This window comes from Gouania willdenowi, chromosome 18 (genome assembly GCF_900634775.1).
Source record: "Gouania willdenowi chromosome 18, fGouWil2.1, whole genome shotgun sequence".
NCBI lineage: Eukaryota > Metazoa > Chordata > Actinopteri > Blenniiformes > Gobiesocidae > Gouania > Gouania willdenowi.
Window position 1 is genome coordinate 13,806,474 of NC_041061.1, and position 25,453 is coordinate 13,831,926.

General features: G+C 36.6%; 1 protein-coding gene across 9 annotated transcripts in view; it reads right to left on the minus strand.

Annotated features, from left to right (window-relative positions):
* The window catches only part of kcnip4a (potassium voltage-gated channel interacting protein 4a), a 168,091-nt gene that overhangs the window by 9,467 nt on the left and 133,171 nt on the right, over positions 1 to 25,453 (minus strand). For 8 of the 9 annotated variants that reach the window (XM_028474272.1, XM_028474271.1, XM_028474270.1 and 5 more), the window contains one exon: positions 6,518 to 6,642. In XM_028474272.1, the coding sequence (XP_028330073.1) occupies positions 6,518 to 6,642 (125 nt within the window). Of the gene's footprint in view, positions 1 to 6,517; positions 6,644 to 25,453 lie in introns of all 9 variants that reach the window. The other variant, XM_028474277.1, reaches the window with a different exon arrangement.

A 25,453-nucleotide genomic window follows, 5' to 3' on the forward strand; every position in this document is an offset into this window, starting at 1 on the left:
GGCTGTGTTCGAATTGGCACAATCCGTACTATACACTACAATCTCAATGAGTATATACTACTTCTATATACTATGAGTGTGGTTAGGATGATGTCCGATGATGACCCTTCCCACTTCCAAGTTTCCCATGTTGCATTTCAAACTTTCAACAACAAAAACCTGAATCACACTCAGGCTAAATATTTCTGTTAATTCTCCACCTTTAAAAATTCTGAAAGCATTTTAAGTGAGAAAGTGACCAAGTAGAATATCAACATGTGGCTATTGGATGCATAAAAGTCGCGGAAACACATTTCATGCGGACATTTCGGAGATTTTCAAAGACCCGCCATTGGGCTACTGACAAAACCTCTGGTTAACTTCAAAACAACAGCCTTATTTACAAAATGGTTAAAAACCTAATGAAAGACAAGAAGAAATGCTTTTGTTTTGAAAAAAGGATGTTTGATGTTTTAGCTTGAATTCGGTCCCAGGATGATTTAACGTTTCGCTCACAATGCATCATGGGAAGGTTGAGTATGACAAGTATACCCACCGTGCATACTTAAAAAATGTCCCAAAATAGTATACACCCGGTATTTCTCGTGTACTCAGTCTTTTCATACTATCTAATGTGAACACTCCTACACTACACTCATTTTGACGTCAAACTGAGAATGAGTGTTATGCAGAGGTGTAAAGAGTACTCAAATAGAAGTACTGTTACTGGTTTGAAATTCTACTCAATTCATACATAAAATACTTAAGTACAAGTATTGTACTTAAGTATTAAATAGTACTCAAAATAAAAGTTACTAGTTATTTTAACCCCCATATTTATTTTTGGTATTTAATCTTGCCACATTTCCTTTGCATACAGTAAAAATCTCATGTAAAACTTAAAAAGGACAAACCAAATCTTGCAAAATTGCAACATAATTTATTCTACACAAAGGCATCTGTATTAAATGAAAGGTTTGTCAAAATCTACAATTATTCATAAAATAAAATAACACCAATGAATTCAATTCAAAATAAAAAAAAATGAAAAATTCTCATGCTCTAAGTATAGCTACATTAATAACCTCTAAAACTGAGAAAATAACCTCCATTCAATGCTGTTTTGGTACATTATGTTTAATCTGATAGGTTGGCTATGATGTGATGCATTTGATTGTTGTCTGGTCATTTCGTTTTTTGTAGCTTCACAATGTCCGTGAGTCATTTTAAAACCAAAAAATATCATTTACTTTACTTCTTTTAAAACATACTTAATATAATCAAAAAAGTACAAGTATCCATAAAAGCAACTCAACTACAGTAACGTGAGTACTTGTAATCCATTACTTTCACCTCTGGTAGTACGTTAGTATGTGATTTCAAACACAGCCTTGGTCAAAGCCCTGACTTCAATTCAAACTACAAAAGCCACGCGTCATAATCCAGTAAAACCTGAATTCTCTTGTGCATTTTAGAATAAAAACTGTTTGTTCGTCAAAGGAAGCCTTCACTTAGACTTTTACCCACAGAGGAGTCCGTCATCGTCAGTTTAACACAAATTACATCCGCTTTCATCGATATCTTGTCCACAGTCACTCCAAACTGCACCTTCGCTTCTTTGGTTTAAACGATAAATGGTCTTATGCGACAAGCCCCACAGATTGTCACTTCAGAGACTCAGAGATGCAGTGGATGACCTTCATAGCTGTGCAGTGATGGGAAAGCTTTTCACGAACACTTTGACTTTTGTGCATGGTGCGTTCAGCAAAACTACGGTGTAATAATTCAGCACGAGCTGCGTGTTTCTTTGGGTTGGATATATAGAGAAAACGCTTCAAGGATCTCACACAGAAACACACTCCAATCCACAGCGTGGGCGTTATAACATCCCTCTGATACATTATACTGTACATCTCAACTTTGGAATTCAATCTATCTGAATCCAATGGAGAAAAAGTTAAAACTTTGTAGAAGTCTGACCCATGGCAAAGTCTAAAAGAACAACACTGGCTGATGTTTCTTTGCTCCTCCATCTGCCACAATGACAGAGCGATGAGAGTGAGAAAATAAAGATTAAGTCTCATCTTGCGTCTCTATTTCCACCCTTGTCCCACAGACCTAAATATGTATTCTCACTGAACTGGGAGTCCAATGGTTATTGATTTTGAAATATATTTAAAACAAGGCCCAATTAGAAAGAACAGAATAATAAGTGAATACTGCAGGTGTTAAAGGTTTGTCATTGGTGCATCTCACTTCAGAACCAATGACCTTTGCTGAAAATATGCAACACAGAAGAAAAATGCAAAGCTTGGTTTTTCCAAAGCAAACGCAGAGAAACTTGGACACAGCAATTGCTTCATTTTTGATTAATTACCAATTAGCTTAAGCTTTGAACACAAAGGTCAGTTGAGGCTCATGGGAATAATTTATGTTGCAATATTTATAGATATGCATTTACTCAAGGGTGGTGCGATCCATTCGGAAACAGTACGCAACACTAAGGTCATTTCAGCTGGAAACTATAGACTATAGTTTTTCATAAAGCAGTAGTGTGTCAAGTCACTAAAGTGTTTGCGGTAAAGACGGGAGAAACTACCAGAAAAGGAAGCAGTTAGCTCAAAATTGGCTCAACTGAAGAAGCTAATTTGGTTTATTAAAAAATTAGATTCTAAACACAAAGAGCATATTTCTACTGACATGTAGTATAGCTCAAACTCAAAAGAATAAGCCTGCACTCAGGAAAAGCATGGTGGAGGCAACATCATGCCCAGGGATGCTTCTAAGTAGCAGGTGCAGATATTTGATTACAGGAATAATCCTGAACCTGCTGGAGTGCCAAATCCTGAATCTCTTAATATGTATGATCAGAAAACTAATATTTAAAGCACTACACTTAAGGCACCAAGAGGCTCTCGCATTCCAATCAATAACCAAATGTATAACGGAACATAGAAGATGAGTAATACTTCTCTACAATCCTGCCCGTATACGATGCCTTTGGATATCTAATGGTTTAGAATCTTGTGGGGTTTTAATCTGCATAACAAAGCTTTCATTGAGGCCAACTTACTACCAAACTGTATAGTGTTGAAGCAGCATCAACATTAGAAAGTTTGGTGTGCTATTTTGAAAATATTAATAATATAAATAATGCATCGACACCCCATGTGTCAAACTCAATGGCCCGGGGGCCAAATTTGGCCCTTCAGAGCATCCGATTCAGCCTGCAGGAGAAAGTGGAAATGATAGAAAACAAGAATCATTGTGTAAATTACCAAATAATTCAGTTGGAAATTATTGTTGAAAATGTTTCCCAAATGCTGCAATTTTTTCCAAATCATTCCACAAATTAAATAAAAATTGGTAAAAATAAAATAAAAAATCAAGGACATTTAACTATCTGCCACTTAATGCTAAGATATTCTTGATGCCTTCCATACTTTATTTCTAATTTATAACTGGAAGTGCAAATTTGGGCACATTATTGTTGAAATTGTTTGTTTTCTAGCCTAAAACCCACTTGCAATCCAGCTGGTCCGTATTTGGCCCTTATCCTAAAATGAGTTCAACACCCCTTTTACACAATTGCTAAATGTATTGCAAAAATATTTTAGCTTTTAACGTGTATAAAATCCTCACATATTTTGGGGCAGTGATATCATCATTGTAAAAAAAAAAAAAAAGTCACATTTTTGAGGGACAAGGAGACTAATTTTTCATCCAGTACATCTCAAATTTAATTTAAAGTTGAGATAACTGATAATGAAAATTCATTTCTCTTTAGACAAGCTTTGACCTCCCAAAGCTAAAAGCTACAACTTTTTTTCTTAACATCAGGACCAAGGAAATGGAGAAACAAATCTGATAAATCCTTACATCAAAACAAAATAAGAGGGTGAAAAACTAATCCATCATATCTGCTGAATGATAAACTGCTAGTGTTTATTTAATGCAAATTGTTTCATTGTGCACAACAGTCGGTGCTCATTAGATGAGCCTCGAGAGTAGATGCAGCGTTTGTGCTCGGGGGGACTATAAAACTAGCTCATCCATAGTAACAAATAAAAAATTCTATCCGTAAACTGCAGTTATTAATCCAAAGTCTGAGCTTGTGCTTAACACCATGAACTGTGAATATTCGGCAGACGTAATGACAATGTTATGTAATCTGCTGTCGTCTGGGATCAAGGATTTTATGGAATAATAGATTTTCTTTAACCTTAAAGGTTACCTTTGTTCAAATCTACCTTTAAGACAAAAACCAGAGCCTGCAGGCATGTTTTGTCTACACATATATATAATATATATATATATATATCTATGTAAGGTTGGATCAGAGACAAATCCTCACATTCACCTCGTGGAACAAAGGATGATGGCTAATCTTTGTTCTCAAGACAAATGGCCTCATCCTGCCGACTGAATTGGAGCCATTTGATTTGTTTTGGAGCCGGAGGCACCAAGGACAAAAGGGCCAAACTCCTCATCACTGGCAATGCACCAACTTCAAATGCTCTTAAAAGCTTTACTTCATTCTTTAAGTATTGCTACATTAAAACAGGTTTAACAAAGCAGGCACAAAACAATAAGCTGTGAAGTTGTCACTTTTATAAACAGTATGTAAAGACTAATAGGTACAAAAATCTAATAAAACAAGTTCTCCTTCATCAGCCGCTGTTTAAAAAAAAAAAAAAACAATGCAAAATTAAATCCATTGCCCCATGGTAGGTTCTGAATAAGATGCGGCAAATCAATTTTGAACTAACCTTTAAAGGTACAACTCAAAAAATGTGTTTATGTTAATCAAAATAATCTTGTTTCCAAATGTTGCATTGGTATGTGTTTGCCACTACTTGGAGGCAGGAATACAAGAGAAGAAAAAAGGTCCTTCATCCATAACATTGCATGCATTTAACTTATGCTCTATTGTAAACTAATGAAAATATCAGTTTAATGCTAAAGATGCAACAGATGATGGGATCTGTTAGTGTCTTTGTGCAGCTCTACAGAAAGTTTAAAAACAAGTTTCTTCTGCTGGACTCCAGCCCAAGATGGAAATTCAACATTAAGGCTGCGTCCGGATACTCCCTCCTATCTCCTTTCCTATCCACTTTTCCTTAACCCCCAAAGTTGTTTGATTGGCGGCCATGATAAGGAGCGTTCCACTTCTCTAAAAGCTAAGGAATGAGGCTCAATGCATTCTTTATAACCTCCTAAATCTTCACTTTAACGCAGTGCTTCTCAAAGTGTGTGGTGTGTCCTAAAAAAACTTGCCTGAATAAACAAAAACTCAACTTTATTTCCTGTATTTTTTAACTACTGCACTTTGACTTGTTTTTAATGCAGGTGATTAGTTTAATTTATATTTTGCTTTATTATGAAATATGATGTTACTTGTTCCCAGTTAGTTCAATAAATTTGAAAATGTGTTATTTGTCAGGATTATTTGGGGGGGGGGCGATGGGCACAGGTGGGGCTTGAAAGTCAATCTTTGTTCAAAGTGGTGAAGCACCAAAAACAAGTTTGAGAAGCACTGCTTTAAGTTACCCTCAATCACAGTTTTGTCCCATTACAGAATATTCACGAGGGATTCTCTGCTCTCATTCTCAATCTCCTGAGAACCAATAGGCATCAAGTGTGAACCCTAATGGGGCTTCCAACATCACACATGGCTCAACTTGCCTTCTTCAATGGCAGACAGTTTGGGTGAAGTTCATTCTAGGGCATCTCATTACGTGCCACACTGACGTGACAGGGATGTGAGCTGGTTTTATTACGAGCTGCTCCAGAGAGGACTTGATTGCTCTTCAGTGATTTTCTCTACAGTGACACTGATATATGACCTGATTATTCCTGGCATAGATACCTGTGTGGACTGATTATGTTTTTCCTTTTTGAAAGCACAAGTGAAATGAAACAAGACGCTGAGTTAGTGTGGAAGAATGTCTGACAAAGATAAGAGTTAAAGCTGCTCGCTGATGGTTCTAAGGAAGTTCAGATACTTGCCAACAACAAAGCCTGGATAGAGGTCAAAAGAACACAAAGAGGGGGGGGGAAATGCAAAAAGGAAAAGGAAAAAAAAGGAGTAAAAACGAGAAGAAAGAACAGAAAAAAGAAAGAAAAAGAGACAGCTAACTTACAATTTTGAAGCCTCGGTAAAAGGGAAAAAGAAAATATAAAAGAGGGAAAAAAAGAGGAAAAATTAAAAAAAGAAAAGAAGAAAAGAAAAAAGAAAGAAAAGAAAAGAAAGGGGTAAAAAGAGAAAAAAGAAAGAAGCAGAGGCAGCTAACTTACATTTTTGAAGCCTTGGTAAGAGGGAAAAAAAGAAAAGAAAAAATAAAGAAAGAAAAAAGAGAAAAATAAAATAAAAAAGAGGGAAAAAAAGAGAAAAAAGAAAAAACAAGGAAGAAAATAAAATATAAAAAAGAGAAAAAGAGAAGAGAAAAAAATAGATAAAAGAAAAAAAAGGAAAGGAAAGTAACAAAATGGGTGAAAAAAACAAAAGAAAGAAAAGAAGCAGTGACGGCTAGCTTACATTTTTGAAGCCTCGGTAGAGGATCTGTAGTTCTTTACGGGAGAAACGCGTCTGGGCTTCGAGCTGTTCCAGACCTTCAGGACGATGTCGGACTGCAGACAGCTCCAGCTCATCTTCAACACTGTCTGTAGGAGGTGGAGACGGAGGTCAGAGGTCAGATAAGTTCACGTGAAAACCGCTGTGGCTCATCCCTCCAGCAAATTCAATTCACATCGCGCAAATTCCAACAATAGTCATCGAGAAGAGCTACAGTATACATCCATCCATTCAATTACATTTATTGACAGAGATTTTTTACATAACTCATGCAAGAAATGCTTTTGTTTTGAAAAGGGATTGTTTGACTTTTAGCTTGCAGCCGGTCCCAGGACGATTTTACGTTCCACTGGCAATGCATCGTGGGGCGGTTGAGTATGACTAGTGTGCCCATTGTGTATACTTAAAATATATATAGTATACATCCGGGTATTTCTTGCATACTCAATCTTATCATACCATCTAATGTGAATGCACTACATACTCATTATGACGTCAGACTTAGAATGAGTAGTATGCCAGTATGCCATTTCGAAAACAGCCTCAATCTCAATAGACTTCTAACAAATCTGGTCTTTGTTTTTAAAGGAAACATATTAGACATTATACTACTGTACACCGCTCTATTATGTTTTATTCAAACAGAGATAAAAACAAACACTTGAAAGCCACCTTTTTCCCCTCTATGACCAATCTGGCAGTAGAAGTGATTAGAGTCGCTGAGACCTCATAACGTACGTCCTGCTGACAGCGATTCTCCAAATAAAAGCAGACAGCTGAACCTAATAAATTGATTTAATGGGCCTGTAGTGGTGGCAGATGCTGTCTGAGCTCAGTTGTTGGACCTGCTGGCACCGGGCTGCTCGTATACATCAAGTCAAGTGGCAAAAACAGACCCGGCGCCTCATTAGCTTTAAGGACCTTATCGTAGCTCAAGCTCAAAAGACCACATTTTCTGACAGGCAGCAATTAGGCTGCTGCTGCTACAGAGCAACGCACTGGGCATTTAAAAGGTAAAAATCAACAATAATCATAGAAATATATAAATAAAAATCTTCAAAGACAGTTTCTTGTGTTGATTTAGGGATCAATGTGTGCTCAAGGAGACAGAGACTTGCTTTGATTACTGGATGAAGACTTTTTGGCTGTGGAGCATGGGAAAAGCCTCATGAGTCGAGCTTTCACTCCTTGTTTGTGGACAATCTGAGGACAACCTGGGAAATACAGCATTAAAGTACGATGGTTACCTTGGCAACTAACAACCACAAAGACTTCTGGGACGGTGGACATGCGATACAAACTGGGAACTCTGCAGCTTTTCAGGACAACAACCACCAGAGGGTTTTCGGATTGTTTGAAACTCAGCAGCCTTAGAAGAAAATGTTGAATGAGAACATGCTGCGGATTAAAGACACATCAATGGCTCTGTGAAGCTGACCAAGGCCCAGTGCTGGTTTGAGATCAACACAAACATGACCTTAATACACACAAGTATAAAAAGGTCACCACAAAACTTTAGTGAGCCTTTTTCTGACCTTTTGCATGGCTATACTAAACACACATCTGAGGACGGAATGTCGACCATGCACTTTGTAATTCAGTTGCTTTTATAACAACTTGTATTTTCTTGAGTGTATTTCTAAACCATGCAAGAGGTGGGGTGGTGCCATTTGGAGGGTTGGTCCAGACCCCTCAGCATACCTTGGACGCAAAAACTCACATGTCTGCCAACAGGTTGCGCTATAACCAAGGTCAACACGTTTTGGCCTATAACTCCCACACCGTATGTTGCACATTCAAAAAACCTTGTATCCACAGATTCCCTGAATAGCACTGAATCACCTGGGCTGGGCCACGCCCATTTTCGTCTATAATTGTGTGGCACAAAATCGCAAAAACTGAAAAACCTACTTTTTCAAACTCCTCATTGGTGTTTTTGTCCAATCAGCGTGAAACTTGGCACGTTGAGTCTTCAGTTGGACCTGATTTAAAATTGAGTAAAGAATTTTGTTCGATCAAAATATGCGCAAATTATTAACGAGTAAAGTTTTCTGGCGAACTATAAAAACGCAAGCTGTTGCATATCTCGGTCAAAATAAATGCTAACAACATCAAATCTGAGATCCTTGGTTGGCATGTGACTGTGGGGGTATGAACAAAATGTAATAATAATGTTGGCGACTAGGGGGCGCTGCAAATATGGGAAATTTATATCTCTTAAATGGGAAGACTGATTTTTACCAAATTCGGTGAGTATGACCTTGGGTCGCTCCTGAGGCCGTATCTCAAAGTTAATCATGATTGGTCAAAGTGGGCGTGGCTTATTACAACATAAACAACAAACAATTATTTCAGCTCAAGTATTATGTTGAGGGCTGTGAAATTTACAGGGTATATATAGAAGATCACACAAACCACTCATACCAAAATACCACTGCAAATGGCAGTGTCCTCACGCTCGCCCTAAGCCCGTCATCCTTTGTGACGTACTTCCATGGGCTCTGCAAACCCTGGGGGCTTGGCCCCCTTTCATAACTGCTTGCAGTTCTAGTTATTTTTGTGATTATTTTTTTTATTTCCGTTTCATTGTCTTAATGAACATAATCCATATGTTTTTGTTCGCGCCATTTCTGAAACAACGCCCAGTCACTTTCTATGGTTCAGGTTGTGGTTTCTACCTATTATGTTGTTACCCACATGACACATTTGGCATGGCCCTGTTTTAGAATTAAAAAAAAATTTATACTTGGAGTCTGAGAAATGTTTTTATCTTAAATTGAATTGGTTGGTGTCATTTTATTTAAAAAAAAAAAAAAAAAAAATACATTTTGATAAAATGTTTAATACCGCATTTTATATACATGGAAAATAAATTAAGTTCCAACTGTGCAAGATTAAGACTCTTCCTTTTTAAGTTTATACATGAGATGTTTACTATATGCAAGGGAACCGTGACAAAATTTATTACCAAAAATAAACATGGGGGGAGAAAGTAACTAGTAACTTTTACTTTGAGTACTATTTAATTGAGCTATACTTTTTACCTGTACTTGACTATTTTATGTATGACTTACTTATACTTGAGTACAATTTCTATCAAGTAACAGTACTTGAGTAGGATATATCAGTACTCTTTACACCTCTGAAAACGAGATCAGTGTTAATTAAGAGTCATTATAGACACACAGTATGGCGTTCATTGTGCTGTATGCACTGCACGGACCTGCACTATCTGCATAACATTGCCCAGGTGGTTTGGGATCATTAAGTTCTTTGTGAAAGCTAAACAAACAATTCTATTGTGTATTCCTGTCATAAATTGAACCAAATCCCCCAAGACAAAGTGTGAAAGTTCCCAAAGAACAAGTAGATCTTAACCAATGTCCCACCATTGTCTCGATGCGAAGTACGCAAAACAGCAGCTGGCAACAAGAACAATAGGCCCCACTTCACACGAAGCAGTTTTGACAAGATGAATCTGATGAGCTGAAATAGAGTTGGCACCAGCTGTGCAAAGCAATAGCATTCAGATATTTCAACACTTGAACATGACTTTGAGCTCCATTACTGCTCTGGCACACAGAAACCTGCTTTTCTGCTGCGTTGCACATCTTTCTTACAGCCTTTCACCAATGCACAGTATCTTTTCTTAATGGGGAAGTTCCTAAGCTCATGAAAATCACAGAGGTCACTCCAATTTATAAAAACGGTGATAATTATCAGTTCGCAAACTATCAACCTATTTCTATACGTTCTTAATTATCAAAATTATTGGAAAAACGTTTTGTTGCACACCTGAATGGCTTTATTAGTAAGCATAGTTTACTTCGCAATAGTCAATACGGTTTTAGAAACAATAGGTCAACTGTTCTTGCATTGATAGATCTAATAGAATATATAAATGATAAAACAGACAGCAAAGTGTACTATGTAGTTATATTCATATATCTCCAAAAAGCCTTGAAATACTATAGACCATGAAACTCTTTTAAGGAAACTACAACAAAATGGGATAAGGGGAATTGCATATAGCTGGGTGAAGTCTTATTTAACTGATAGACAACAATTTTTACAAGCGGGTGAGCAAAAATCAAGATGGAGGAGTTGTGGAGTCCCTCAAGGTTCAGTATTGGGACCAATATTGTTCTTGTTGTACATTAACTATCTGTGCCATGCATCGTCTAAACCTAAATCTATTTTATTTGCCGATGACGCCACAATCTTATATTAAGGCAAAAATCTCCAGCTACTTGAGAATGAGATCACAGCAGAGTTAGATGAACTTAAAGTATGGTTAAATCAAAACAAATTATCACTAGATATAATGAAACAAAAGTGATTTTATTTGGTAAATGTAAGGAGGATGTAGTTTCAAATCAAAATTGACAATATTGAAATAGAAAGCGTAAAATAGTATAAAATCCTAGGGGTGATTCTATGTCACAACATAAGCTGGAGACCACAAATAACAGTATACATACTAAATTAGCAAAAAATATTGCTATTATGGTAGATATTTATTGGACCAGCAAGCTTTGCTCACCTTGTACTATTCGCTCATACTTCCTTACCTCAGTTACAGCACAGAGATCTGGGGAAATACATACAGTAGTTACCTAGAGACTGTATTTAAACTACAAAAAAAAAAAAAGCCATTATGCATAACGGTGGGTTCAGGGACCATACTAAATACACTGTTTATAAAATCCAATCTTTTAAAACTTGAAGATCTAGTAAAACAAAAAGTGCTTTTAATTGTATTTAAAGCAAGGGCTAACCAACTTCCTAGCAACATTAACTATTATTTATCAACAGAGAAGGCAGATATAATTTGCGAGGAACGCTTAATTTTAAGGTGCAGTGTGTTCGTACTACCCTCAGGAGCCAATGCGTCACTCAAACAGGTGTGACCTTATGAAATGACTTAAAGAATGAATGAAAAAATGCTGTAAATTTACATAAATTTAAAAAACAATATAAGATAAATGTCTTAACGCAATATGCCAAATGTAACCACTAAGCACGACTTTTGTCGGTGTCTAGTGCTACGAAAGGAATATATGATAATAGAATCATATCATGCTGATACAACTACTGTCACCAACGCCTCCACATGATCACTTATAATTAAAGTGGTGTAAACCTACTAAATAACCAACTTACCACTTACATACTGACTTTTGATATTGTTATACTCGATCAATACACAGAACATTCTCGTATTCCTGCTTACTACGGTCTAGTAATGTGCAGTATGCTGTGTTAATGTTAACCTTCATGACATAACAAACAATGTACAGTAATCTTTAGAAGCTTGTGACAATATAGGTTTGATGTGGAATCTAGCTATAAGCTCTTACCATGTCAAATGCTGCAAATTGTAAGGTCTATGTTATTGATTGTATGGTTGAAAATGAAATTGTAATGCGAAAATGTAACTCAGAAACACATAAACAGGTACATGCTTGTGGTTGTGTGTGTGCCTGGGTATGAAAATGGTATACTTGAGGCTTTTACGGTAACTTTACCAATATAATGTAATTTGTGAGCTGCAGTTATTAGTTGAGTTCCCAATAGGAATACAAATGTGAAATGCCCGAGTACTGAGAATATGAATTTAGGGATAAGCTTCCTTACTTCAGCCTACTCCTTTTGAGCTTCCATTACTGCGTAATGATGTGATTTCTGTAAATCATTGAAAACATGCCTCAAATAAATTAAACTAAACTAAAAACTAAAACTAAAATGTGGAACAAGGCTCTCTAACGAAATGGGAGAGCACACTTAATTTAATAAAAAGTCAAAATGAGAGATTATTGAGTTTAGTATAAAGTAGCTTCAATATATTTATACCATCAAGTATTCAGAAAAAAATGACTTTTGGCAATTAAAATGAAACTCAAAGTAAATGCCATACTTTGGTGTAAAAGAGAGTAATTGGTAAATAAAAATGCAAACAATAAAAAATATTTTTTTGTCTAACCACAAGATCATGAAATTTTATTTCAACTATGTTGCAAGTAATTCCAGCAATTTCATTGTTTTGTTTTTTTAGAAAAAAGTTTTATTTAGTCAGACAACATTTGATCTCCTGACATGCTTCGACTGTAAACTGCCAGTCTTCTTCAGAGGCATCTGCTGATCGCTATGATGTGTCCTTGACTTCCACGTATAGTATTTCCAGCAAGTCAAGGACACATCAAAGGAAACATCAACGCAATCAGTAGAGGCCTCTGAAGAAGACTGGCAGAAGATCAAAGTAAATTTCCAGAAAAAAAGTTGTCTAAATAAATGAAATCTTGAAATATTATGTTTAGGGCTGTCACTTTAATGCTTTAATTACAATAAATTAATTACAGGAAAAAATAAAATGTACGCCATTAATTGCTTTTTTTCTAAACATTAGTTCCCGGTATACCCATAATACTGATGCACAGGCTACAATACAAGACGTGAAACTACCCTAAGACAATCAAGCTTCTCAACTTTGTTTGCGTTAATTTTAGCTTATAAAAACACTGGATGGAAAACACAAGCCTAGTTGTGTGCAAGAAAGAGTTTGTCGAACACCGGAGCTTTGCAACCTTCCTTACAACCTCAATGCTAAACATGTAGCAGCTAAAACAAACAGCTAGCTCAGACAGTGCCAACTGCTACATGCTCCGAGCACGCCGTGTTGCCAAAACTGGACAAGATGACTGGGTTCAGAACCCAAAATGAATACGTACTGATGTTATATTTCATTTGTATTTTCTATTATTTGGAGATTGACAAAAGTACACATCAATATGACAGGTAGCCCTCGGGACTAGCCTGAAATACAGTGGAATGTAAATGTCTCCGCCTGCATCTGTGCTCGTCTGTTAAAAACAATAAATGACTTTTTAAAGACACTTTGTTTTATAGCAATTTTTTGATCTGCCACAATAATCCGATTTAAATGGAAATATCTAAATTTTTAGGTGTGATTGAAAAATAGATTAATTCATTACAGAGCATAAATAATTAATTAATCGCTCTATTTTTTAAAAATCTCTTGACAGCACTAATTATTTACTCTGACGAGTGATTACATCAGCCTGTATTGTTCTGATAATGTCATAGCTCTAACAAACAACAATTTAGTTCAAACTTTTCATGAAATAAATAATTTGTAAATCATGTCATTGGTTAAGCATGAATATGAGTGACTAAAGACAACTATACATGCCAGATATTTGACCCTGAAGCCATGCGGAGCTGACGGCGTTTCCATTCTTGTGTTATTTATGAATGAGTCTTCTATCTACACACTGTGGTTCATCAGTGTAAAACAAGGGCGGTGAAGTTGATAGGGAGGCTGTGTGTCAGGTCAGTGTGTAAGGTGATATCTCATCAGCTCCCTCATCTCTTCTCCAGTATTATCAAGCGTGACGTTTGACAAATGCGTTTCCCTTTGGTCATTACATCAAATGCACTTTGGTGCTCAAGTATAGGATGCACCACCAAAAAAAAAAAAAAAACACTTTCTCCTGTTACATACAGAACTAATGTATTACCATGAGTCTGTTTCAGCCTTTCTTTAAAACATGGTCAAATTATTCTTCCCCGTCCGACTCGGGAATGTGTCACTCAGAACTCAATTTTAAGGCTATGTGAGCTGGAGAACAAACCAAGTTTATGACACTTTCACTGTTTGCCACCCAAACTTTAAGATGAAGCAGAGTACTGTAAAAGACTTGGATAAAGTAGGGCTATAAAGAGGCGCGTGAGACTAATACAGGCAATGAAGTGGGGGCATAAATCTGCAACACAGTTGGCCAACATCAGCAAGGTTTCCGTCTTTCTTTTAAAGGTGGAAATCTGATTCGATAAATGAAAACACATATTGACGCTATGAAAGAGAAGCCTTAAAGTATGCATTAAATCAAGTTTTTTTTTTTGGTCTTTTAATATTCCTCTGATGCAAAATCATGTAGTTGTGATGTAGAACAAGAAGTGATTTTTGGAAGAGAAGAAGCAGCATGACTGAAAGGAACAGGAGAGCAAATGAATTCAGGTGTAGAGCAGCACAGTCCGACTACTGGTCGTACCTAACGGATGATTTGATAGGTTCCTCCTGAAGCCTGCTTCTAAATATACAGTCGGTTAAAGCCTGTGGGTCTAAAGATGTAATCTGTTAACTTTCCTTGCCTCTCCTTCTGACTTTAGCCAACCTTGATGAGTTAAAATTTCAAAATGCCAGTCCAGGAGTTTGAAGCAGACAAATGCTGCTCCAGATAATCGGAAATATCAACCCCGACAGCTTCGGCTGGTGTTTGTTTGGAGGCTGTATTGATGGGTGATAGGTTTCTCCGCTCAAGGTCAATGAATTTGGTTTGGGTGTCAAAGTGAACTGAGGATGCAGATGTTGTAACTGTGGAACGATCCTTCCTGCATAAACAATGAAAGAAAAGATGTCTGAGAGTTTGTTAATTATGCAGAGGCGAGTTGACTAATCGATATTGACAATATATGTTATCTTTATTAGCAAAATGAAACCGATTGCTTAATCTGATTATAAAAATATTAGGGCTGCTGCTTCAAAGTGCCAATATAAACCCAAGTTTATGATCAACTTGAGTTTGATTTCTCAAATAAATGTGTGCTGTTGTCCTGTAAAAACTAATCGACCAAGCTTGTATTTACGCATCCACACACACACGTACGTATTAGTATTTGCACACAATGTCATGCCCAACTTTTGCCTTCGCTGAAAGAAATCTATGAAGAAGGTGGGAAGATCTGGGGGCTTATTTTCTGCTTGAGAATGAAGTTTGAAGAAAGCTGCAGAGTTTGCTGTTTTATTGTTGTGTCCAGCGAGGGCTGATAACAGGCTCCACTCCGCCTGGGTGGGGGTAGGGGCTATAATGCAGTGGGAGCAAAAAAATAACCTCACTCTTCAGTTTGAGATTTAAATTAAAGTTATTAAATGCAGCCTGATGGAAAAATGACTGAATTAATTTGGTGTGAAATTCCCCTGATAGTTTTTGATCCAAAGGCCGATAACGTTTAGCAGAGTCTGCACTTCACGCCCTGTCATTTCCCCTGTTACTGTTACTGTATGTGTGAAGGGTCATTCCATGTCATTTCACAAATGGCCCACGCACTTCGGTGTAAAAAAAAATCTGTCATTTTTACCAGTTGTATAATGATTATTCAATAGGCACACTGGGAATACTGTTTCAGATATGGTCAATTTAGAGGGTTATGTCTCAATTTTCAAGCATCCTTGTTTCTTTTCCATTTTTATCTTCCAATATCTCAGGAACTGCATCACATAGGAAACTGAAATTTGGTACAGTAATACAGCTTCACCTACTCTCTCAGAATATATATTTACTGTATATATAAATAACAGCTATGTACCTTATCTTGTGGACATGCCAGCCCCTCAAAATTGGAAAAAAGATTGTCAGAGTTTCAGGTTCTAACATGTTTGGGTTTTCAGTAAACAACTTTACATATTCTTCAGCTCCCTGTAATTTGATCAGCTTAGAGCTATGTACATAAACTGTTCAAATCACTAGTGATTATTCAGATATAAGTATTGCTTTTTGGTTGACCGTCTCTTAAAAACTGAAAAAAACACTATTTTTTTCACTTTTTTCATTGGCCCATAACTGCATGTGGGAATGTAAGAAAAACATCTGATCTCCATTTGAATTCATAGTATAAAGATGACTCTTTGGTGGGCTATAAAACTATTTTTCTTGATGCAACTTCTTTATTTTTATTTTCGATCCCAACTTTGGGGCTATTTCACCACTCGCCGATTTGGAGAATCCTTTACATTGAGGCCATTATAGCTTGCTTTTGTGTCTTATAATCATTAATTGTTTATTTGTGGGATGTCCTGAATATTCTTTGACATGACATGGAATGAGCCTGAAGAAAAAGGCTGTTTTTAGATGCATGTTTATCTACAGCGACTCACCATTCCTTCTCTGACCAAGACAACATGGCACCCAAAAGTAGGCCGTGACTCAGAGGGGCGATTAACGTGCAGCTCCAGTTAGATAGTGTTACAGGGCAGTAGCACAAAGGATGTGAGGCGGGACACGGTCACAGGTGTCCTCCTCAGGATCTTTGAGCAGGTTTAAACATCACTCACTGTTACAGCTAATGGCCGACCTGGATTGTGATAGCGTCAGTGACTCGTGAGCTAGCCAGGTTTCACTTAAGGCTTGTTTCCATACAGGTCAGGAGAAAAACCCCTTTGAATAATTAAGACGAGGGTGTGAAAAGTGGGGACATATGGAGGGATGGGATGCTTTGCTACATTAAAAAAAAAAATCCAAAATGCAAAAGTTCATTCCATGTCATTTCAACAAATTCTCAGGACATTCCACACACTTTGGTCTCAAAACATTCAGAAATCTTCCAGCAATTGTTCTGTAATAATTCAATAGGCACACTGTACTGTATTTTTTGTTTGATTGGATGAATAATTTTTTTAGATATGGAACATTTAATTAAGGGGGTAGAACATGTAGAACAGGAGAAATTTGTTCATAATTAATATTGTGTTTTCAAAAAAATAATGTTTTTTTAATGTGACACAAAGGCAAGCTACAATGGTGTGAATGTAGTGCATGCGTGAGTGAGTGTTGGTGGTGGTCGGAGGGGCTGATGGCGCACTATGGCAGCCTCGCTTCTGTCAGTCTGCCACAGGGCAGCTGTGGCTACAATAGTTGCTTACCACCACTAAGTATGGAGTGAAAGAATAATGCCTTAATTCTGTAAAGTGAATTTGAGTGTCCAAAAAAAGCGCTATATAAAATTGATGCATTATTATTATTATTAATGGCCTTATGTAAAGGATTATTAATATTCGCGTGGTGGAATAACCCAAAGTTGTGGTCAAAAATAAAAATGAAGTCTCTAAAGGAAAAATTGTTTTATATCCCATCTTTATACTATGAATTAAAACAGAGATCAGATTTTTTTTTCTTACATTCCTACTTGCAGTTATGGGCCAATGAAAACAGTCAAGAGATTGTCACCCAAGAACCAATGCATAAATCTGACTAATCATTAGTAATTTCAACAGCCTATGTACATAGCTAAAAGCTGACTAAATTACAGGGAGCATAGACATATGCATAGGAGTTTACTGAAGGCCTGAGCATGTTCAAGCCCCAGACCCTGACAATCTCTGTTCCCATTTTTAAGGGCTGGCATGTCCACCAGACAGGATGTATAGCAGATTTTTTTTGTATATTCTGAGGGCGTAGGTGGAGCTTTATTACTATACCAAATTTCTGCTTCCTATATGATATAGTTCTTGATATATTGGAAGCTGAAAATGGAAGTAAAATAAGGATGCAGGAATTGGCCATATCTCAAAAAGTTGTTTAAACCTAAACGTATGGGCTATTTGTTGAATGGACATGGAATGACCAAAGAGTGCATTTGAATTTTGTCAGATCGCATCTAGAAACATGATTATGGGCACAATATGAATAATGTTCCCACAATAAATGGGTGATAAAAAGTACTTCCAATTTTATAACCCATATACAAGGCTCTTGACTTTGTGTGAAGCAATAAAAAGATGTAATTTTCTGTCTACCAAACATATTTGATCATTTTATGATGCAGGAAGTTGCCACTCCAATCAGGAAATAGGAACGTATAGGCACTTTACTTCTTTAACTCCTGAAAGTTAGACTTTATCTGGATAAAACACTACTCGTAGAAACTCGGAATAAAATCAAAAGTTGGTCAGTATAGATCTTAAAGATAACCAGGTTTGTGGTTTCCAGTTTTAAGCTTGTCCCCAGTGGAAAATTGGAATACATCACACAATAATTTGTAAAGGTGATCGATTGCAACCTTGTGGGAACTTTATGACTTTCTCAAAAACACAACAATATCTACCATCGCGAGAGCTTCAAAAGACACATTAGGCTGCATTCCTTAGCAACACCTGAATCAAGCTCAGAACTGATCTCATCTCAACCCAACGCTCCAAATAAAGCTTGTTTTTAAAGTCCTGGAGTCTCAACGGCAAAACTGAACCAATTTTCCGAGGTCATCAAGTTCATCACGAGGCTGCACCTCGTCTGATGTTGTCCTTTTAAGGATAGAAAATCTAAACCAAGTCATAAAACACACGGGAAGCTGTAGCTGGGTTTAAAGCATTGCACTCATGGGCAAATAAATAAAAAAATCTTAAATTAAAATATGATTTTTTGAGTGATTTTGTGGGACATTTCAAGTCTCCACTTTGAATGATTTTATCTGGCCAGGGATCACAGAGCCGTTCTCCCTTTTCTCCGCTTTTTAATGAGACTCTGGTCATAGTTGAAATTGAGCAGTAGATCACAAACTGTGCAGAACGTCAGAGTTCTGAGCTTTTATAAGAATCCACTGATGAAAGATCTAAACTGCAGTTACAAGTCAAGCAAAGCGAAGAAGCTGACTACGATACGTTGGTTTGACCTACTTTAGAGCAAATATTCAACAAGTATAAATACTAGTGGTGTGACTTGATTTTAAAAAAAATGTATGTAATTAATTAGAAACTTTGGAATTAATTAATCTAAATTAATTGCATAACAATATTTGACACGAGAAGCAATGTTTTTCCAATTTTAAATGGATTTTGTTACATGACTGAATCAATGAAAACAATAAATGAGCTTAAACAACAAAACAGTGTTCAAAGAATATTATGATTGCAGTGTTCACAAAGCACAAACCTAAATTTGAAGTAAGCTTTTTTCATGCTTTTCTGGATTTTTTGTAAACTTTCCAGAACAAATGTTACTGTTTTTGTCTATTAAAATAAAATAACCATTATTTTTTCACAATTAACGTGTTAAAAGTCCCAGCCCTAATAAATACATTTAATATTAATAGATTTCACATTTTCTCCAATATATCTTTTGTAACAATAGCCATGATAAAAGCTTTAATGCAAACATGGCCATCCACTTTGATGATATGTCCTTGGATTACCAAGTAGAAATTGTCCACTCTATAAAGGTCATCAGGTGGTAACTCTCGAATGTCATCGTGCCATTTTGTTCCGTCACACACGTGCATGTCTATTTCAATTCAACTAAAGCAGTTAACTGTGAGCCTGAGGACAGCAGGCTGCATTTAAACTCACATTATTCAATGGGTTGGATCCAAAATGATGTGTTTTCCTTTGAGCAGAAGAGTGGAAAATGGGAATGGAAATGAATTTGAAAGTAAGTAATTAACATTTAAACCTATAATGATATTGGAGAAAAGGGCAGGGGATGAACATGACTATGGCAGGTTTTGAAAGACGTTTTGGAAGCAGCAGAAAAACAAATCCAATCAAGCTGCTTGTTTGAAGTCCACAAACGGGAAGAAATAAAAACGATGGCACGTGTTGTGAGGTTCCACTGTTTACTGAGGTGAAACTGTTCCCAAGCCTTTAAATCACAAAAACTTATTGAAGTCACAGGATTCCACAAGCTACAGAGGATGTTTTTGAAACGGGAAAGTAGAAACTGCATCACTGAGTACATCGTCTAAGTACAGCTGCTGCTGCTTTGTCGTCAAGCTCTCTTTCACTCTTGGAGGAAAAACACCTTCAGGGTGTCTGAAATTAAAAAAGCGAACTAAAGCTAAAACTAAAACACATAATAAAGAACTTTGTGACACTAAAATAAAAGCAAATAAGAAAAGTTTTGTGGAATGAACGTCTGGGATAGACTAGAGGCTCAAAACTTTCACTCTCAGAATGTGTTGGAAATGACATACTAATGTACTACTCATACTAAGTCTGATGTCAAAATTAGTATGTAGTGCATTCACGTTAGTACGCAAGGAATACTCGGATGTATACTATATCGGGACATTTTTTAAGTATGCACGGTGATCACACTTGTCATCCTCAACCGCCCCATGACGCATTGCGAGCGGAACGTAAAATCGTCCTGTGAACGACTTCAAACTAAAAGTCAAACATCTCCTTTTCAAAACAAAAGCATCTCTTCTTGTCTTCTATTAGTTTTCAGCGCTTTTGTGAATAAGGGCTCTTGTTTTGAAGTTAACAGGTCAGTTCTGTCAGTAGCACAATGAAGGGTCTCTGATAATCTCCAAAATGTCGGCATGAAATGTGTTTCCGTCAGTTTTATGGATCAAATGACCACATGTTGGTATTCTTTCTGGTCACTTTTTCACTTAAAATGCTTTCAAAACGTTTAAAGGTGGAGAATCAACGGAGATATTTAGCCTCAGGGTGCTTCCAGTTTTAGTCGTTGTCGGTTCGAAATGCATCTTGGGAAACTTGAAAGTATACTTCAGTGGGAACGGTCATCATCCTAATCCTCCGAAGCATACTTATAGTGTATAGTATACAGTATATACTTGTTAAGTTTGTGTGCCATTTCAAACACAGCCAATGAGTATATACTATCTACTATAGGATGATGACCGATGATGACCGTTCTCACTGAAGTATTAAAACTCAATGAAACCCCCATAAAACTCGCATATAAGCCATTTTATTCCGACATTTTGGAGATTCCGATATCGTCCGCCATTCACTACTTACCAAACGTTCGGTTAACTTCAAAACAAGAGTGCTATTTATTTAAAAAAGTGTTAAAAACTAATGAAAGATCTTGTTTTAAAAAGGGTATGTTTGATTTTTAGCTTGAAGCCGGTGCCAGAACTATTTTACATTTCGCGCGCAATGCAGTATGAGGCGGTTGAGTGTGACTAGTGTGCCAGCCGTGCATACTTAAAAAGTCAAACTTAGTATGAGAAGTACGTTAGTATGACGTTTTGAACATGGCCTCACTGCAATCTAGAGGGAACAATGCATCCATGCGCGCCGCCATCTTAACAGTGAAAATGAATATTAAAAAACACAAACTGTATCGGATCAATTGGTCTCTATGAAAGTAGTCAGTCCAACCTAAAAAAGTGCAAAAAGTGCAAGTAGTGTATGACAAAGTCAAAAGAGATGCAACAGTGCATTTATTCATCAGCAAACATAAAGTAAACCGTAAATACTTTTTGACATTGCATCTGTAATTCCCTGTTGCTGCACAGACTATTTTCTGACGCTCCTAATAAATGATAGCAGACGTCCACAGAGCATCAGCTCATTACAATTCTGCTCTTACGCGGGTTCACTCTGCAGGTCCAACTTAGACGGATCAAGGTAATTTGAACCCACGCTGTGTGTCAGGAGAAAGCCTTATTTTGACTAAATCTGATAGAGGGCCAGGCACACATCTGCTATTTGTTTTCATTTGGTGGGCTGAAATACAAATAGGCTCAGAGACTGGAGTCAGGGGAGCAATACATCATTGTTGTAGTTTGATATAGCAGCATCTTTTTCCTTCTCGTAGCCAGAAAAAACCATAGGGAATTAAAGTTAAGAAAGCCAAAGGCACGTTCAATGCTGTTCTGCCTCCCAGCAAAAACCAATAGAGCTTTGGTTTTTATTCTAATGCAACAAAGTCAAAAGAGACGTGGAATATATGTGAGTGAACCAGCAAACGGACACAAGCTTTTCCCTTTTAAACATGGCAGTGCAACAGCTTTATTCACACTGTTCAGTGCAAAGCTCATTATGCATAGACTCCATCCCATGTATACGACAATATTCAGACAAAGCTGCTGCTCATAATTATTTTATCAGATATTCATAGAGCTAGGCAATATATTGAGATTCAAGGTATATATCATATCAATTTTCTATTTTTGCGATATAGAAAATTATAATATCGCCAATATAGATTTTTTTAAAGCTTATGTTGTTTGAAAACACTTGTTTTGGGAGTCGGTGCTATCACTACTCCTCAGAACAGCATTAAAAAGCAAAGTTTCACTCACACATGCTGTCCTTTAGGGGAGAAAAACCCAAAGTGGCACATTTTGTGCAACTGTTTGTTAATAAATGTGCCTGTGTAGCATTTTGCATCAGCAAATTTAACCCTGAATTGTCTTTCTGGTCAGACTTCATTGGAATGAAAATGATCGAGTTTTATATCATATATCGCTATTTTGAGAAAACAAATTGAGATGAGTTTTGGTCGATATCGCCCAGGCCTAGAGGGATCATTATGATGTCACAGGGAAACTGGGAACAAACAAGAACCAAAACGCTGTCAAGCGAATACAACAGTGTTTAAGGGTGGTAAAACCAAACTTTCAAGCAGCAAATTCAACCTTTTTTTCTTCTGTTTAGGAGTAAATGATGTTTGATTAATTTATCTATGAGGCATACAGTACATGGATTTTATCTAATTAGAAAAAAAATCTGGGTAGCAGTTTCTTTTTACAATTCTTTTTAAAAATTGTTTAAATCAACAGTATTTCGTGATAATTGTTCTAACTGCAAAGGTTAACAGCCTGAAGATAAACAGTTGGTTTTACGGTCATTTAAATCATTTTAAAGTATTTATAATGTCGGAATATTAATGCACACAGCATTTCCAACAGTTATTATGGCCGTGTGTACCAAATTCTATGCATCAGTCTACTGGACTCCACATCCCACAATGCAATGTGCAAAAATGTCAACAGAGTGTTTCCGGTGGGGATAAAAAAAAAACTTTCAAATGGCAATTTCAACTTTTTTCATTTCGTTTTGGAGCAAATTTTGTTCGATTAATTCATTTTTTGAGACATACACTACGATTTTATCTCATAAAAAATATTTGGGGTAGTAGCATTTTTTTAAAATATATCTTTAAACAGTTGGAATGAACTGGTTTAGTGGAAAACTCCAGGATTTAGTGATAATTGTTTTAAAAGTTTACAGCCTTGAAATACACAGTTGGCTTTATGGAAATTTAAAGAGCAAAGTATTCATAATATTGTAACATTAATGCACACACTATTTACCACTGTTATTACGGCCATGTGGACCAAATTCTAAGCATCCGTCTGCTGGACTCCACATCCCACAATGCAATGTGCAAAAAATGCCAAAAATGGAGCTTGTAAATGCAATTTCAACTTTGATCCTTTTATTTTGGAATAAATGATAAATTGATCTATGAGGCACACACAATGATTTTATCAAATAAAAAACTATTGAGGGCAGCAGCTTTTAAAAACATATTTTTTAAACAGTTGAAGTGAACTGGTCGAGTGGGAAACTGCAGGATTTAGAGATAACGTCCCAAAAACAGTTGATTTTAATTTAAACAGCACATTATCTATAATATTGCAATATTATTGCACAAACACAATTTCCCACTGTTATCATGACCATGTGGACCAATTGTACAGTAGCTCCATCCAACCTAAACAGGCAACATTATTCACATTATTCAGCAATTATACAAAAATATTAAAGTGTTTAGGTTTAAAGGTTCTTGGCTGATGGTGGACATGAAATAAATACGGTGTGTTTCTCGACCCAGTGAGGAAAAACTGCCCTGATTTATGATGGCAATGACTTGGTGCCACAGTTCTTCATCAGGGAGTACAGATTCTCTTCCAGAGCATAATGACACACCCTTAGACAGGTTGAAGTATTTATTGGTGCTCAGGGAAAAGAGCAGTCAATGCCTTTAATTGGAAACATTCATCACTGGGAAGTGCTTTCTTTAGCGTGCGTCACAGAAAATATCGAATCAGCGTTTGAAAAGGGGAAGAAACTGGACTCCTTTCCTTCCAATAAGCTTAAAAACTGTGTGACGAGAGGGAAGTTCACCGCAATTCAGCTTTTAAAAACAATGAGCGCCCGTGTAACCTAAAATTACTGCTGACAGGAAACTTTCCCCGATGGCACAAGACGCTCAGAAAATTGCAATAATGGATTAATGGATTGTGGTTTTGACAGGATAATGTTTGTACTGCTCCTGGAACGTCTGATATCCCAAAACAACCTCATGGAGGTCCATCTAATTATCTCAACACAATGCATAAAGCGCATTTCATACGTTCAAAATTAGTCAGCAGAGCATCTGTGTGGAAAAAAAAAAAAACCTTAATAGGAACAAGATAAATTAGCTAAAATTGTTGGTTTTTCCCTCTTTTCCAATTATTTTTAATGAAAGTTGATGGAGTTAAATGCTTGTTATTTTTACTTTAGTGACTTGTTGACCCAAAAACAACAACCTAAATTAATCTCGTCTTTGCTTTTCAGGACAAACCAAACATGTTTCAACAGCTGAAAGAAAAAAAACTGCCTGGCAATTTAAACTGGCTTCCAAATAGAGTTCTACAGCACAGGTACATTTCAGCACTTTACACCCCAGTGTGGAAGTATGAAGCATGAGTAAACGCCACTGAAGTTGCGGATGCTTATTCCCAGCACTCTCCTTAACATTAAAGACTGCAGGCAGGCTTCTATCTTTTACAGTTGGGTTACAGGGTGGGAGACAGAAAGGTAACAAGCAGATATAACTACGAAACCTCCAGCTACACAATCTAAAAAGCCTGGAACATTCAGTCTTCTGGGAAAGGGGAAAAAAAAAAAAAAAAACAAGCACAGAATTTACAATTAGCTTTTTAATTTTACCACAAAATTATACATTATACATGTCCTTGATTTATACATAATATTCTGATTATTTATTTCTCTGTTTAACCCTACTATTTTCCTTGGGGTAAACATGACCCCATTGTGTTTGCTTCATATTTTATGACTTTTCCTAATTTGATGGCATAAAGCATAAAATAATCATGATAATATTTTTTTCAATGTGCTGAGGAGACATTATCCCCTTTTTGGAACAGCTCTTTCACAGTGAAAGTGACAGAGGAGAATATGTCTGAGACAGAGGACTTTATAGTGAATAACCCCAATTAGATAAATTAATTCTAATTGAAAGGTTTTGGCCTGATGGCAGCACTAGAGAACAGGTCATGGTTTCATTATCAAGTCGTTATTTATGTATTAAAAAGAATAAACAAAGTGCCTGACACAAA